Source organism: Gracilinanus agilis, chromosome 3 (genome assembly GCF_016433145.1).
Source record: "Gracilinanus agilis isolate LMUSP501 chromosome 3, AgileGrace, whole genome shotgun sequence".
NCBI classification, from domain to species: Eukaryota; Metazoa; Chordata; class Mammalia; order Didelphimorphia; family Didelphidae; genus Gracilinanus; species Gracilinanus agilis.
The window spans coordinates 318,667,524-318,686,047 of NC_058132.1; the positions used below are offsets into that span (position 1 = coordinate 318,667,524).

Genomic DNA, 18,524 nt, shown 5'->3' on the forward strand with positions numbered 1-18,524 from the left:
ACTTGTACTAAAAAGAAAATATGGACTGGTTGACTTCTAGGATCTAATTGAGCTCTGGAATGCTATCACTTTAGTCCTGACTAATAATCTTGGTTTCCAGCAATTGAGCCCAGATTAATCATAAAGATTGGATAATTGCCCCTTTGGGGAAAAAACTTAATTCTGCTAATCAATATTAATAAAATTATCATAACACAGATTAATTCTGTGCTTTTAAAAGGTATGGCTAAAAGAATAACAATGATCTTTCCTACATCTAATAAAAATGGACAGTTAAATATCCTTAATGCCAAATAATTTAATGAATTTATAGCAATAAGCTTCAAGGCCAAAATGAAGTCAATGAACTCTATTAGAACTCTAAGGAGTAATGTTTACCAATTGTCTAATGAATCCTGATTTTATCTACTTATAATTAGGATTTGGCTATTTAATTTGCATTGGCATTTATTATAAAAATTCCTTCACCCCATCACTATGATCCTAGAAAAGCATTTGACCACATCAGCATAAGTGAACAGAATGAGAACTGCAAAGTTTAAGAATCAAGATTGTGATGAGACATAACATGCAGGATTTTGAAGGTATTTTCAAAGTATTGGGAGAGGATTTGGCTACATGTTAGATTGTTAAAGAAAGTTCCACTGACTGCTTGAAAATTTGGTAATAGAGAGCCAGTACAGAGAAAAAAAATGAAAAAATGATCTTCCTTTATCTAGGATTTGTCATGGAGATGTATCTAAGTTGCCCAATTCAAGTTACTATGAAATGTCTACATTTTTGCTTTCCTCCAATTCTACACTTGTATTAGCATTTTATAATTAAAGTTATTTATGAAAAGGTTTTTAAAATGCCTTATGTAGTAGTTGTCTGTTTAAAATTAAAAAAAAATCAGTAATTGAAAACTTTACTAAAATTTTTGTGAGAGGTCATACTGAAATTATGAGATCTAAATATGCTGCCTTTTCAATATGTTAAAAATATCATGGTATTATAAAGTAATTAAGAGTAACTAATATAGCCCACATAGTTTTCCCTTATTCTGCAACATTCTTATTCAGCACATTATACCTGCAGTATAAAAGTCCTGAATTTAGCCCAGGGCAAAGTCATAAACATCAAAATTATCACAGCCCAATTTTATTTATATCATATGTGTGGGTGCATACACATGTATACACACACATACACACATATATACACAAACATATATGAAATATAAATAGGAAGAGCTAGATATCCTGGAAAGCATATATAAGACTGCAAGTGAACCTTCTCCAGCACCAAACATGTCTGCCATTGACAAGACAGAACGAATTTTTAAAGGCACAAAAGCAGCAGTCTAAATAATTTTTGTTTTCCAGCTGCAGCAAAGAAATATTATAGTATAGAAAAAAGTTGTGCATTTAAAAACAGGCGAAAATCAGGGACAACTAGTTTCTGAAAAAAATCCAACCTTCAGAGAGTGCAATTTAATTTGCCGCCCCACATCATAGTCTGACAAGAAGAAATAATATTAAATTTTGGAGTGCTGTAGATACACCTGATATAGGCTCTTCCTTTCAAATTCTTTTTTGGTTCTCTCTCTCTTTTTTAATGTTCCAGCTACCACTAGGCATTTTTTTAAACCAATGGCTCCATATTTGCTCATTTTCAGAATGGTTTTTGGTACCTTCAAACCTGTTTAAAATCAATAAATTCAGATACATGTTTTATAGGTCACCTATGTAAATAAACTATGTCTATTTTTAAAACAATTTTTACATAAAGTGTATTTCCCTTCCCTCCCCCACCTATATCCAACTCTATTAAAAAATTTTTGCTTATAAAGCAAAGGTCCTCTGCAGCAGTAAGAAAGAAGGGCTTTCTCCCTTTTCTTCAGATGCTTAATTTTTTTTTTATTACAGCTTTTAAAGCCCAGGACAAGGACACAGAGAACACAGGGAAAACTATTTTGCTTTTTTGTTATTATTGTTACACAGTCTCCCAGAATTTCTATGTAAAAGCCATTTGTCCCATACTTTGCACTGCTGGTTACCCTGACAGACCAAAAATGAAACAAAGGGAAACCACAATAAAAGGAGACAAAAGAAAAGTTCACTGGTCCAGATGCTAAGATAGTGCTTGAGTAGAATAGACTGAACTACCCACCAAAGATAAATAGATTATAATAGATCCACACACTTGGGGTTTATGTTTCTGGCACATAATGTACTAAGTTTCTCTACTCCCTCCCTTCCCACTCCCTCCCAACCCCCATTATGAATTCTTAGAATAATTACCTACATGGTCTGAATATTTTGCATTTTCTTTTAGCTTCTGCAGGCTGCTTCTGCTGCTTTTCTGAACATAAAAGAAGCTTTGGCAATTTACCTGTGCTTTTTTTTCTTCTGAGAATTTCAACTTCAAATAGTCTTGCTGAGTATGCTATGTAGGAGTCATTCATTCTACCTACATCGATTAAACTGGTTTCAGAAACAAATTGTTTTCAAAGGATCCTTAAAAACACATACCTCATTAGCAGGAATACTACTACTACTACAAGGGCCCCACGTGAATAATCAAATTAAAAACTTTCAGGTGGGAAATACTTTTTCCTTCCCATGCAGAGTAACAAAACATGAATGGCCAAGTTATTGAAATCTTCCTTATTTTTCATTTGCAGTGTTGTATACCATGGGGTCTAAAAAGTTCATATTCCATTTAGTGTTCTTAGAGAGAAACTTCACATCTTCCATCATTATAAAGACAAATGGCCTGGAATTTCTTGATTCTTCATGATAAATGGAAAACATCAAATATCATTTTCTTCACATCTGAGGTTTGAAGACAGAATACAAGTTTCTACTAATTCCACTTCATTTCTGTGACTGAATGATTGGTGATTCTGATGAAGTGGCCTGGGAAAAAAGAATTTCTTTTTTCTGGGATGTTTATCCCTTGTTCTGAATTAGTAGTGATTGCTATTAGACAATCCTGGTGCTGAATTTGTGAATATTTTTTGAAGTTCAGGCATTCTCTTTTTGCAGGTGATCTTTCTCAATTGTTGTTTTGAGGTACATAATTGTATACGTCTTAATATTTTATATATATATTTTCCATCAAGAGCCTTTTTGCTCTTCTATGACCTTGAAGGCATGCTTTCATGTTCTGTCAAGATATATCTGACAACTTCAAAGCATGGACCCCCAAGATTGGATGGGATTCAATGCTATATACAAGGAAGTGGTAAATAAGAAAGGAAGAAGGTATGCGTATTTTTGATTGTTTTCAGTTTGTCTTCTTTTTTCAATTAATTGAGGATCTTTTCCTCCTTAGAATACAATTGAAAATACCGAAGAGTTTTTTTTCTTTACTATTCCTGTTGAGTATTCAATGGATGTTTCCTACAAATTGGTCTGTTCACATCAAAACAATTTCCTTCTACATTTCACTTTGAACAGAATTTTTTGCTTGCTTCCATATCTGTTTAAAAATATAGTAGAGACTTCATTTTTCACTAGAGGACTATTCCTTAAACTTTGTCTTCTCCAGAAATATGGATCTATTATAGTGTATTTACCTTTAATTCTGGCTCTCTGAGAATTGTTAAGGATGATAAGTAAACACATCTTTTAGAAATTTATATTTTTCTTTAAGATGTCTTTTCAGCAAAAGGAGTGGCAGGCAGAAGCTTGGTTATGGCAGGGCTTAAACACTCATGATGAAGTCTATATTATTTAAGTCTATCAGTAATCTAATCTATTCTGGGGTTCAACCCCAGGCGTGCGGATCTATTTTAACTACTATCATTAAATAATGGAAATTAGAAGTAATTCTATTCATCATTTTCCATCTCTCCCTCACCAAAAATGTGTCAGGAGTATGAGAAAAGGCTAATTCTTAAGAATTTTACAGTCTCTTTTTGTTGCTTGTTTTTTTTTTTTAATAATGTGAATATGTACTAAAGTGCTTTATCTCTGAGAATCACATCAGTACATTATTAAAAAAATTTTTTTTCAAGTCCTGATAGGGGAAAAGTATTCTAAATATAAAAAATGTGAGATTATGTTTAGACAAATTCAATGAAACCAAGAATCAAGAGAAATACTTTCCCTTTTTTTTCTTTCTCTCTCTTTATAAAAAGAAAAAAGTGCAGTCAGAGAGAAGGTAAATGCAGTAGATCTCAGCTGGGTAGAGGCACTGACTAGCACTGACTGCTAGTGGTAATGTGCAAACATGTGCCTTAACAGTTCATCGGCTGATGGTCTCAATTTGGCCTCTACAAAAATCCGTTTGAGGAAATCTCGACTGTGGTCCGAAGCATGAGGTGGCAGTTTTGGATTGGTTGGCTGAGTAGCAATTTTAAATATGGCAGCCATTGCTTCAAATTCAGCCCAAGGTGGTTTCTCGGTTAGCATTTCTACAACAGTACAGCCCACACTCCTAAAAAAAAAAGAGCAAAAATCGATGATTTACTCAGACTGCATAGCCTGACAGAATTATAACATGTTAAAAGTTAAAAACAACAATAAAACTGAATGTAAAAACCAATTACAACTTGACTTGAATTCAGAATATTTTCCCTAAAACAGTACTGTGTGAATGCTATTACACAAAGCTATCAAAATATGCCTTTATATAATAAACTGACCACTTAATATAAATGCTATACCTATTTAATTCTTTAAAAACAATTAAAAAAAAACCTTTACCTTTTGTTTCTGAATCAATACAGTGTATTGGTTCCAAGGTAGAAGAGCAGTAAGGGCTAGGCAATGGGGGTTAAGGACTTGCCCAGGGTTATTCAACTAAGAAGTGTTTGAGGCCAAATTTGAAGCCAGAATCTCCTGACTCTGGGTCTGGCTCTTAATGAACTGAGGTATCTAGTTGCCCCTTAATAACAACCACTTCTCAATTGATACTAAATATCAGTTCTACAGCAGAAGGGCAGTAAGGGTTAGGCAATGGTGGGTTAAGTAACTTGCCTAGGGTCACATAGCTAGATGTGTCTGAGGCCAGATTTGAACTGATGTCCTCTTGACTACAGTTCTGGCTCTCTATCCACTGAATCACTTAGGTGCTCCTTAATTCATTAGTAAAACACAAACAAAACCCCCCAAACAAACAAACAAACAAAAAAACAACCCCAAACCCTTACCTTCTGTCTCTATCAATTCTAAGATAGAAGAGTGGCAAGGGCTAAGCAATCCAGGTTAAGTGTCTTGCCTAGGGTCACATAACTAGGAAGTGTCTGAGGCTACATATGAATTTAGGTCTTTCTGACTCAAGGCCTAGTGCTCTACTCACTGTCCTACTTAGCTATTTCATACCTACTTAATTCAATAAATGTAAACCCTTTATATTACTGTGTTTGGTATTTTTATCAGCTTCTATGGTTTCTTTTACCCTTTCTATGCAACAACTGACTCTCAGATCTACCAGCACACCTCCAATCTCTTTCCTGACCTCCACTCTTATATCTTCAACTATCTTTTAGACACCTTGAACTGAAAGTCCCACATAGAAAACTTAAATGCAACATGTCCAAAACTGAACTCGTTGGCTTTTCCCCAAACTCTGCTTTCTTCTTAATTTCCCTATTACTGTTTAGGACACTACTATCCTCTCAGTTATCCAGGCTTACATGCTATGTATTCCACTTGACTCTTTACTCTATTGCCAATACCCTCAAGCCAATCAGTGGTCAAATCCTATCATTTGCATCTTATTAATATCTCTTGTACATGTCCCCTTCATTCCTCTGACACCACTACCACCCTGGTACAGGCTCTCATCACTTCATGCCTGGACTATTGAAATATTCTTATGCTTTGTCTTCCTGCCCCAAGTCTTTCTCCATTCCCACCTTTATTCACTCAGCTATCAAACTTGGATCTGTTTGATTAAATTGATCTTCCTAAACTATAGGTATCTCTCCTTAAGCACACCCCCGCCAATTCAATAAACCCCACTGATTCCCTATGACTACCAGAATCATTTATAATACCCTCTGTATGGCTTTCAAAGCCCTTTAAAATGGAGTTGTTTGCTACTTTTTCAGTCTTATACTTTACTTCCCCTAAGATACTACATAACCCAGGGATGCTGGCCTCCTTATTGTTCTTAACACAAGCAGCTTCATCTCTCAACTCTGAGTATTGACTGCTCTCCCATCTCATCTCTGCCTCTTAGGTTCTCTGGTTTCCTTTACATCTGAACTGAAGTCCCACATTCCATATGAAGCCTCTTCTAGTCCTTTTTAACCTTAATGTCTTCACTTTGACATTCTCAGTTTATTATCTCTTTCTCTCTCTCTTTCGTTTGAACATAGTTGTTTTTCTCTCTCTAACTGAGCTTCTTGAGAGTAAGGCCTGTTTTTTTCCTTAACCCTAGTACTTACCATAGTGTCTGGTACGCAGCAAGGAATTAAATGCCCTTCCTTTGATTAGAAGCCCTTAAAAATGAAAATCTATAATCTTTTCTAAATATGAAATAGAGGAAGGTAATTTTATGCATAGCACTTGTGTGTTGGTCATGGAATTGTTTTTTTGTTTTTTTTTTTTACCAGAAATTACAAAGGTAAAAATTTCTTAAAAGCTAAGCTTCAGGAAAACAGGTCTATTTTTTAGAATAATTTAAAGGATGTAAAAATCATGTCTTCTAACTTTATATGGTATATGATGGTGATGGAATGCTATTGTGCAATAAGGAAAGATAAACTGCTTGATTTCCACACAAGCTGGAAAGACCTCCATAAACTGATGTGGAGTGAAATGAGCAGAACCAGGAGGACATTGTACACAGTAACTGAAACATTCTGGGACAATCATATGTAATCAACTTTGCTACTGATAACAATGTAATGATCCAGGATAATCCTGAGGGACTTATGAGAAGGAATGCTATCCACATTGAGAGAAAGAACTGTGGGAATAAAAATGTAGAAGGAAAACATTTGATTTTTCGCTTGTTTATAGGAGTACTGGATGTGGGATTTTGATTTTTATATGATTATTATAAAAATGAATAATATGGAAATAAATATTGAGTGATAATACATGTATGACCCAGTGGAATTGCTTGTCGGCTCTGGGAGGGGGGAGAGGAAAAGGGGAGGGAAAACATGAATCATGCAACCTTGGGAAAATACTTAAATAAATAAAAAAAATTAAGTAAAATAAAATGAGGTGTTGAAATAGATGATCTCTTAAGTCCCTTCCAACTCTAGATCTCTGATCCTATGATAAGAGATGGAAGGACAATTAGAAAAGGCATTTTAAGAGATTCAGGAGTGTGAAAAATGCTATGCTTAGTAAGTCAAGAGGTAACACCTACCTCTAAAATGAAAAGCATTTGGCCATCACCAAAGTGGGAATTTGTTTTGTCTAATTATGCATGTTACAGGAGTTTGCTTTTCCCTTTTTCTTTCTTTATAAGGATAGGGGATGTGGAAGAGAGAGAAAATAAATGCATAACTGAAAACAATTCATTAAAAATAATGTTGGTTTCCACTGGACTGCTACTTTCCTTTAAGAACTTTAAGCAGGCTAATTTCCTAATGTCAAGAGCAATTTTTATACATGAATTATAGGCAGGAGATTTTTTAAGTGTAGTAAAATAGGTACCTGTTCTCCCTTTATCTTCTAGGAATCTTATACCATGACATCTTAAATAAAAATATTTCCCTGATGTGTGAAATGAAAGGATGAGGAGGAAGGAAAGAAATGTCTGAGTAGATATATCACACTTCTAAAGCAAAAAACTTCAATTCTATAAGTGTATTTTTTGGACATAGGATCATGTAACAGATTTGTAAAACAATGACATAGAGTTAAAAGTAAATATTTCTAAGAGTTACAGTACCCAGGAATAGCTTACTAAGGACAATAGAGTTTAAACCTGGTTTCATTAACTTTGGTTTGTTAGTAGAAAGATGGAAATAATGAGTAATGGAGCATTAAAATATAGCTTATAAAAACCTACCAGATATCTGCTTTCCGGCCATAACCTTCCCCACTGATGACTTCTGGACTCATCCAGTATGGTGTGCCTGTGACAGACTTCATTCCTGTACCAGAAAGACAGATTGTCTGAAGTCGTTTACTGGCACCAAAATCTCCCAGCTTCACATTTCCTGCTGAATCTCGAAGAATATTTGCTCCTGTAAAGAACAAATTCTATCAATTAATGTGAGCCTCTAGTAAACTTAAAAGGAACAACATCAATGAATCTTTTGATTTTCTGAAGTTTTATTGTTGCCTCTTATTTTTACACTTCAATCATCTCCCCTTGATTATTGAACCCTTCTTGGTTATCTAATGGGGAAACACTTGTGGGTAAATAATAAACCTTGGGTTTTAGAGAAAGAGGAGAAGGAAGACTGACAGGACAGGGCACTAGACTGGGAATAACCTACATATACCTCAAAATTAGATTTGGCAGTTGGAGGGACAGTTAGGATCCAACTGTCACACAGTTAGATCAGAAATAACAAGAAATCTACATTGCTGAATCAGCATATTCACTATCTGCTAGAGCAAGAAATTATCTTGAAATAATGTTCTGAAGCCTCTTCTCAAATCATGCAAGTCTGGGTTGTAATCCTAATAATTTATAACACAAAAACAATAGAACTTATTTATTTTAAACTCTTACCTTCCTTAGAATCAATACTGTGTATTGGTTCCAAGGGAGAAGAGCAGTAAGAGCTAGGCAATGGGCATTAAGCTAGGTCCTATGGTCACATAGCTAGGAAGTGTCTGAGGCCAGATCTGAACCCAGAGCCTCCTGCCTCTAGGCCTGGCTCTCAATCCATTGAACCACCTAGATGCCCCCAAGCAAAAGAATTTAGTCACAACATGGTTCTGCTCCAGCTGCATTTTACAAATGAAGAAAGTGAAGTCTAGTAAAAAGAAGTAACTTGCTCATAGTTACACAGAGTACAGACATACCAGAAAGGCTTTCTCAAGCATATTCCCCTAACAAAAGACTAAAATTCAACCATTAGAAATGTATTCCTTTGAGGTAAAAAAGATCTTTGTGAGAGTTACAAGACAGTATAAGTCCTAACACATTCCTGTTTGTCAGATTCTTTTCATCACTAGCAGTAGGGCACTGACAGCAATGTAAGAGGGTGGATCCCTGGCAGAAGGAATGCTAAGTGGCAAATCAAAGACAGAAAGAGACACTGGGGATATCAGAGACAAACTTCACCAACTTCACAATTATGTTTTCAGGAGAGCTTAAAAAAAAGTTTGTTGAAGTCATATTGCTCAGCCTTAAATGCTACAATTTGGAATAAAAAGAATAAAGACCACTTGGTCATCTACTCAGTGTTAATGGAAATCTGTTCTTGCTCTCAAGGAGCTCATGTCTAATGAGCCTAAAAAGTGCCATGATTATCTACAAAAGGAAAGTAAAGCAAAATCACAGCAGTTAACTCTCAATGAATAACCTTGCTACAGTCAGAATCATATAAGTATAGCCTGATAAAACAATTAGAGAAAAATAAGGTTCAGAAAGTTGAAATAATCAAAGGTCACATAGTAAGCCAATAGAAGTAGGGACAAGAAGCCAAAGGCTTCTTCTTTTATACTATACATTTCTCCTTTATCAGAGCTGAAATAGTTAATTTGTGCTCTCAAAAAACACATTATAACTTCACAAAGAGCACTAGACTTGGGAGTCAGAAGATCTAAGTTGAAGTTCTGGTTCCTTCCTTTTTTTTTTTTTTTGACAAATATTTATTAATTACTTATGCTTTAACAGATATTGTTCTAGGTTCAGGAGATACAAAAATGAAAAGGGAAACAAATGGTTCCTTTTCTCAAGGAGTTTACGTCCTAATGGGGAGAAACAAAAGGTACACTATGGAAAACACAAACAAGTTGGTTTCAAGATAGCTACAAGATAAAAATTTGAGCTGAGACTTGAAGGAAGCCACTTTTTCCAAGAGGAATAGGTAAGGAGTAAATTCCTGACAGGGAACAGCCAGGAAAATCTGATGTGTAATGTATAGGAGATAACAAGAAGTTAGTTTGGCTGGAAAATACATTTTATGAGGAGTAAAGTGAAAAGAGATTGGAAAGATTTATCTGGAGTCAGATTACAAAGGGCTCTAAATACCAAATAAAGGAGTTTTATAGTTTATCCTTGAGATAAGAGGGAACCACTCAAGTTTCTGGAGAAGGGGGAGCCACATGGTTAGACCTATGCTTTAGAAAAATCAGTTTGGTATTAGAAGACTGAGAGGCTGTATGGTACAGTGTATTGAAAAAGCTTTGGATTAAAGAAATCCTGGGTTTATGTTCCACTTCTGACTCATACTGGCAATGTGACCCAAGACGAGTCACTTTATCTTCCAGTGCCATAGAAAATTAGTTGCAGAAGACTGGACAATCTATATTGGTAGAGGACATTTATTTGCTAAGAGTTCCCTATTCTAATTAGACTAAAAAGTGAATAATCCCCCAAAAAGAAACCAAGAGGTTAATCAAGAAAAGATGATGGTTCCCTGAACCAGGGATAAAGAAGGAACTTTGTAAACCTTAAAGCACTACGTAAATGCTAGTTACAATGAACAAATACGATGAATGAGGCACTTCACAATCTGCGCCCCCCCATCCCTTTAATATTGCCCACTTGCTTAATATACTACCCTCTTTTATACTAGTCAGACTGATTTTATTAGAATCTAAATCATGTGCCCAGTTGGAATTGTTGTACTCTATCTACTTTCACAGCCAGTCTATTTTCTAGTTTTTCAAGCTGTTTTTATTGTACACTGAACTCTTACCCAATATCTGGGACTGTTGGGTTTATCAAACACTAGGGTATTGGGCTCACTTGCTTCTGTATTTATGTACCTAATCTATTTCCCTGATCAAACATTTTATTTCTTTTACCAAAATGTTATGGCAGTTTTGTAGTATAGTTTAAAATCCTCTCAATCTCATCTTAATTCTCTAATCTGGCTTCTAATGGAAATTGCTCTATCCATTCATCACTGAACATTTTCTCAATCCTCAACCTTCCTGACCTCTCTGGAGCCTTTGAATTTGTTGGATCACCCTATCCTCTTTGATGCTTCTTCTTGCTAGATTTTTAGAACACTAGTTACAGCTAGTCAATAAAAATTTATTGTGTCTACTTTGTGCCAGGCACTGTTAAGTGCTAGGAATACAAAGAAAGGCATAAAACATTCCCTGCCCTCAAGAAACTCACAATTTAATAAAGGGAAGACAAATAAAAAAGTTGGAAAGGAGGTGGAAGAGGTTCACCACCTGGGGCATGTTGAAATCCTGCACCCAGGTTGGGAAATCATCTTGGGAGGTATGAGTTTCAGAGTGATTTCATCTTGTAAACTGATGAGTTTCTGGAGATGAAGAAGTCCAGAAAAGAAGGTAAGTGGGAAATAAGGAAAATACCCTGGGTGCTCTTTTCAAAAGGTGGCAGATTTGGGAGGAGCTCTACAATATCGACCATCCATCTTCTCCTCTCAGAGGGCAGAAGGGGTCCCAAGGGCAGGACTGCTGAGGAGGTGTTGAGCCCTCTATCCTGGTTCTCCTCCTACCAGCCTGATCATTCCTTCTCACTCTTTTGTTGGATCTTCATCTAAGCTATAGCCACTAATCATAGAGGGCTCTGCTCCGGATCTTTTTCTCTTCTCTATATTATTTCACTTGATGTTGTCAGATGGCATGGGTTCAATTATTATTCCTTTGCTGATGATTCTCAAATCTTATCTAGCCTTAGCCTTTATAATGACCTCCGGTCTCACATCTTGCATCCCTAACTGCCTAACAGACATTTTGACTGGATGTCGTAAACATCTTAAATTTGACATGTCCAAAATGGAACTAAAAATTGTTTCCCCAAAACATTTTCCTTCTTCAAACTTCCTTATGTGTGTAAATGGAATTAGCTCACCGTTATTCATTCTTTAGACTTTAACCACCAGAAATATGTCACCCCACCCAACTTAGCATTAAGTGGGGAGGGGGGGAGGTCTATGACCCACATTGCTAGTAAGTGACAAATCAAAAACAAGTGACTGCCCCTTGGGGTAAAACAGTCCAAAACAAGGTTGAGGCTGCCATTTTTCCACGTAATACTAGAGGTGGATGCAGGAAATGATGAAAAGAATTATCTTTAAAATATGATGGTAACTTCCTGTGAAGGGGCACATACACACTCTCAGTCACACACTCACACACTCTCTCTCTCTCTCTCTCTCTCTCTCTCTCTTCTCCTCCCCCCCTCCCTTTACCCTTCCTAATTGTAAATAAACTACTATAAAAGCCATCCTGACTTGGATCTTTTATTTTGGAATCAGGTAATCGATTTCTGGTGACCAAACTTTAAATATCCAGTCCAATCATAATTTCTCCCCCTTTACATATGACTATTTAGGGCATATCTCCTGGTTCCTAAGGCTTGCAATATCTGTGTCATCCTCAACTCCTCACACTCTCTCTTAGATATTCAATCTATTTCCAAGGTTCTTCAATTTTACCTTTATAGTATCTTTCCTATGATACTACCTCTACCCTAGTCATGTGTAGATTATTGAGTTTTCTTAATGCTTGGTCTGCTTACTACAAGTCTTTCCTCAATACGACATCCTCCACTCACTTGCCAAAGTGATTTTCCTATTGTCCATGCTATCTCCCTACTTGATAAAAAGTGGTTACCTACCACCTCCATGGTCAAACAGAAAATAATCTGTTGTTTAAGGTCTTTGCAACCCTATTTCCACCTTTAAAGCTTTCCTACATCTTGCTTTTTCCTTGAATAAGATATTTCATCTTCTGACTCCAAGCATTTTTCTGGGGTAAAATTTACAGGCCATCCTTCCTGGCTTTTCTAGATTCCTTTAAGTCTCAGCTAAAATTCTACATTCTACAGGAAGCCTTTCCCAATCTCTCTTAATTCTAGTGCCTTCCCTCTATTAATTATTCCCTATTTATCTTGCATGTAGATTGTATGTACATGCTCTTTGCATATTATCTCTCCTTTAATACTCAACTTAAATGTCACTTTCTAAAAAAGGTCTTTCCCTTTCTCCTCAGCTGCTACTGTCTTCCCCGCTAAGGTTTTTCCATCTACTTTATATATACATTATTTATATATTTTTTTCCTCTATCCTGTTTCTTTCCCTAGAAAAAGCTCTTATAGGTAGGAGCCATTTTTGCATTTTCCCCCCCTGTACAGTAGGACCTCATTTTACATGAATTCAACACATATGAATTCAGGTATACACAACTGGCAATCAAAAAAAGGGCAGAAAAATATATAAAAGAAAAAAATTCTAATTATATGCTAAATCCACACCATTTCCCTAAGCAGTGTAAAGTTTCATAGCAGTCTGCCCAATCACACTCATTCTTGTTCTGAAAAGTGTTAGTGTGAGTTATTGCATTGTTTTGTGCCCAATATCAGATCCTGTATCAGTCTTTGTCCAGAGTTTCCACTGAAACAAGTCATGCCTACATCAGAGAAGTGCTTCTCTTTGTTCCCTCAATACTATTTAGTCATTAATAATGGCCCTGAAGTATAAGAATAGTGATGCTGGTAGCTCTGTGAAGTGACTAGGTATGTTTGTATAAGAAATATGTATCAAATAATAGAGTTTGCTATTATGTGTGATTTTCAACTTATGCAAAGGATCTTAGAAAGTACTGTTTGCGTAAAATGGAAGTCTTATTGTATTTCTAGCACATGGCAGAGTGCCTGGTAAATGCTTAATAAATGGTTTTTTATTTATTTAATTGTTGGTTTTCTGATTATGTTCCAAATCATATTAAAAAGCATTGGGGTATGGTGCCAGAAGACCTAACAAGTTACAATTATATCTCTGATACTTCATACTTTGTGACTTTAGGTGAGTTATTTTGCAATGATTTAAGTCTAATCTGTCTTGTCTGAAATTTAAGTATGCTTATATTATTTATTTGCCTGAGGAAAGCACATTATAAACCATAAAATGGCATATAAATTAGAAAGCTATTATTATTTCTGAAATATAGAATCACTGATATTATCTTTATACAGGTAGGTCAATATTTTAGATTAGTAACTGCTTTCAATTATAACTGACTTTTTAATTTTGAGGATTTTGATTCTACTTCTGAAATTCACTAGTGAAGCTATTTTTAATCTTTTATAAAACCTTTTTACAAATTTATTTTAAAATAGGGTGTAACTATTTAAAAATGAAAATGCTTTAATACTGACCTTTAATATCTCTATGTACAATCATATTACTGTGCAAATAGTGAACTCCCTCCAGAATCTGCCGGGTGTATTTTCTGGTCACATTCTCAGTAAGAGCTCCATATGCTTTTAACTGGTCCTTAATTGAACCCTATGTTGAAAGAGAGGGAAAAAAAAGAAAAGAAAAATGAAATGACATATCATTAAGAAGAACAGTACTGTTCTAAAATTGGAAATAAAAATCTTTTAAGATATCCTTTTAAAAAATGTTCTCATTTGTATCTAGGAATCTCAACCTGGGAGGACAAGAATGAATTTAAAGGGTAAGAGTCAGATAATGTGAATACTATTCAATGTACACTACAATTTAGCCTAATAAATCCATTTCAAAACAGTAATAGTTGGTACAAACAATAGAAAAATACAATTTTTTCACTAGTGCCTTTATTTCTTTTTTCACATTCCCCTCTGCCACCTCTTTTTCCTTATATTACTATCTCTTTCTTATCCCTTTCATTGCACAGTTTCTCTCTTGCCCCTGAATCATATTCTAATCATGGCTCTGCCTTCCTTCTCAAGAAGGTTCATTCCATAATCCCATGGGTAATTTCACTTAACCTAAGACTGTTTTCAAATCTACAAAACAGACATGATAATATTCGTATTGCTGTAGTATAAGTACTATATAAACGTAGTACTATATATATGTACCATATAAAAGTAAACTGCTATTATAAGCATAAAATAGATGAAATAAAATGACATTACTTAACTACCATAAATCAATGTCCATTTATGGTATCAGTTTTAACTAAAGATTTGTCTTTTTACTGTGAATTATTCCCACCTAAAGTATTAGATTAATTAACCAACTAAGAAAATAGTAATAATGGTGTCAAGAAAAAACAAAAATATTTATTCATGATGATACAAGATTTACACCATATTTTTGGTTATTACTTTTTACTTTGCTTTAATTATCACCATTCTGACTGCAGTAATCTTCTAGGAGGAGAAAAAAATTGTCAGCAACTCTATGACTCATATAGTCAACTCTTCTGCTCTAAAGGTCAAACTGAACCTATACCAGTAGCAAGAAACCTGAATCAAAAACTTAACCTGTGAAGATATATAAATCAAATCCTTTCATATGATAGATGCTATTTATTAAATGAGAATATATTAAACACAATCCTAAAAAGCAAATAATACAAAGTATGAAAATATGCAGACAGATCGAAATCTGAAAAATAAAATTTCTATCATCTGACCTCTCATCTTGCATATTTTTAAAAAAATTTTTCAATTGCATGTAAAAACAATTTTTAACATTTATTTAAGAAGATTTGAGTTCCAAATTTTGTCCCTCCCTCCTCTCATCCTTTCCTGAGAAGGCAAGGAATTTGATAGACTATACATGTGGAATCATGCAAAACATATTTCTTCACGTTGTGAAAGAAAACACAGACCAAACCAAACCAGACAAAAATAAAATATCCCAAACCAAGTAAAATAAAGATAAAAAAAAATTATCCTTTGATCTGCAACCAAACTCCATCAGTTCTTTTTCTGGAGGCAGATAGCATTTTCTGTCATAAGTCATTTGGAATTGCCTTGGATCATTGTATTGCTGGGAATAGCTAAGTCATCTTACAATATTGCCGTTACTGTGTACAATTTTCTGATTCTGCTCACTTCATTTTTTATCAGTTCACATAAGTCTTTTCAGGTTTTCCTGAAAACCTCTGGCTCGTCATCTTTTATAGCACAGTAGCATTCCATCATAATCATATGCCATAACTTATTCAGCCATTCTCAAATTGACATGCATCCCCTCACTTTCCAATTCTTTGCTATTACAAAAAGAACCACTATAAATATTTTTGTACACCTAAGTTCTTTCCCTTTTTCTTCCTCTTTGGGATACAGACCTATTACTGGTATTTCTGGATCGAAGAATATACACAATTTATAGTCCTTTGGGTATAGCTCCCGATTATTCTCCAGAATGGCTAGAGAAGTTGACAACTACAACAACAGTGTATTAATACCTCAATTTTTCTGCATTCCCTCCAATATCTGTCATTTCCCTTCTTTTCTGTCATATTAACTAATATGATAGTTGTGAAGTGGTGCTGCAAAATTGTTTTAATTTACATTTCTTTAATTAAAAGTGATTTGGAACATTTTTTCATATTACTATACACAGATTTGATTTTTTTCTTCTGAGAACTGTCTGTTTATATCTTTTGATCATTTATCAAGTGGAGAATGACTTGTATTCTTATAAATTTGATTCAGTTCTCTTTACATTTGAGAAACGAGGCCTTTATTAGAGAGACTTACTGCAAAATCCACCCCCTCCCAGTTTCCTGCTTTCCTTCTAATCTTGGCTGTATTGAATTTGTTTGTGAAAAACCATCTTTAACCTAATGGACTTGTAGTGCTTTCTATTCCTTTTTTTGCCATAAATTCTTTCCTTATCCATAGGTCTGGCATGTAAGATATTTTGTGCTTGCCTAATTTGTTTTTATCTTCTTTTATGTCTAAGTCACATACCCATTTGACTTTATCCGAGAATATGGTGAGAGATATTGGTCTATATCTAGTTTTTGCCAAACTGCTTTCCAGTTTACCCAGTAGTTTTTGTCAAATAGTGACCTATTGTCCTAAATGCTTTGATTTTTGCACTTTTCAAACTCTAATTCACTACGGTCATTTACTACTGTGCATTGTGTGCCTAATCTCTTCCAATGCCACTGGTCCACCACTCTTATTTCTTAGCCAGTATGAGACTGTTTTGATGATTACCACTTTATAATAGAGTTTTGAATTTGGTCCTGCTAGGTCACCTTCCTTTACATTTTTTTCAGATTCTATTGATATTCTTGACCTTTTGATGTTCCAGATGAATTTTAAAATTATTTTCTCTAGCTTTATAAAATAATTTTTGGTAGTTTGATTAGTATGGCACTAAGCAAATTAATTTGGTAAGAATGGTCACTTTTATTATATTGACTCCGTCTACTCATGAGCAATCAATATTTATCCATTATTTAGATCTAACTTTATTAAGAGTCTTTTGTAATTGTGTTCATATTATTTCTGGGTTTCTCTCGGCAGGCGACTCCCAAGTATTTTACATTGTTTAAAGCTATTTTAAATGGAATTTTTCTCTCTTCCTGTTGTACTTTGTTGGTAACATGTTAAAATGCTGATGATTTGTGTTATTTTATAACCTGCAACTTTGCTGAATTATTTCAACTAGCTTTTTGGTTAGTCCTAACTATACTATATACTACCATCTATTATCTGCAAAGAGTGATAGTTTTGTTTCTTCACTGTTTATTCTAATTCCTTCAATTTCTTTTTCTTCTCTAATTGCTAGTACAATATTGAATAATAGTGGTAATTCTTAGTTCATTCTTGCTTCAACCCTGATCTAGTAAGATCCCAATAGGGAAGGCTTCTAGTTTATCCCCATTATAAATAATGCTTACAGGTGGTTTTAGATAGATACTACTTATGTTAAGGAAAGCTCCATTTATTCCTCTGTTTTTTAGTGTTTATAACAGGAATGACTATTGTATTTTGTCAAAAGTTTTTTGTTACCTATTGAGAAAATCATGGCTTCTGTTATTGACGTGGTTAATTATACTGATAGTTTTCCTAGAGTTGAATTAACTTTGTACTTGTGGTATGAATCCCGCCTGGTCATAGTATATGATTTTTGTGATATATTGCTGTAATCTTCTTGCTGGTATTTTATTAAAAATTTTGCAACAACATTCACAGGAAAATTAGTTTATTTTAGTTCTTTATCTCTGTTTTTCCTATTCTTGGTTTAGGTAGTAGCACCATATTTGTATCACAAAGGAATCTGGTAGGACTCTTTCTTTGTCTATTTTTCTAAATAGCTTATTTAGTATTGCAATTAATTGTTCTTTAAATGTTTGGTAGAATTCACTTGTGAATCCATTTGGTCCTGGGATTTTTAGTTAGGGTGCTCATTTGTGGTTTTTTCTAAGATGGAGCTATTTAAGTACTCAATTTCCTCTTCTTTAATCTGGACAATTTATATTTTTGTAAATTTCATTCTATTTCAGTTAGACTGTCAGGTTTATTGGCATAAAACTGAGCAAAACAACTCCAAATAATTGCTTTAATTTCCTCTTCATTAGTTCTTTTCATTTTAGATGCTGGTAATTTGGTTTCCCTCTTTCTTTTTTAAAAATCAAATTAATCGATGTTTTATTCATTTTAATTTTCATAAAACCAGCTATGATTTGTTCTTTTTAAAAATTAGTTAATGGTTTTCTTACTTTCAA

The 18,524-nt window shown here is 34.4% G+C and overlaps 1 protein-coding gene across 1 annotated transcript in view; it reads right to left on the reverse strand.

The window, feature by feature from the left end:
* Window positions 1-2,910: 2,910 nt before the first annotated feature.
* The window catches only part of MAP3K2 (mitogen-activated protein kinase kinase kinase 2), a 52,456-nt gene continuing 36,842 nt past the window's right edge, over window positions 2,911-18,524 (reverse strand). Inside the window, exons 14-16 of the mRNA XM_044669963.1 lie at window positions 14,218-14,347; window positions 7,966-8,143; window positions 2,911-4,425 (exon numbers count right to left, since the gene is read on the reverse strand). Of these exons, the coding sequence (XP_044525898.1) occupies window positions 4,200-4,425; window positions 7,966-8,143; window positions 14,218-14,347 (534 nt within the window). The 3' untranslated portion in view covers window positions 2,911-4,199. The remainder of the gene's footprint in view (window positions 4,426-7,965; window positions 8,144-14,217; window positions 14,348-18,524) is intronic.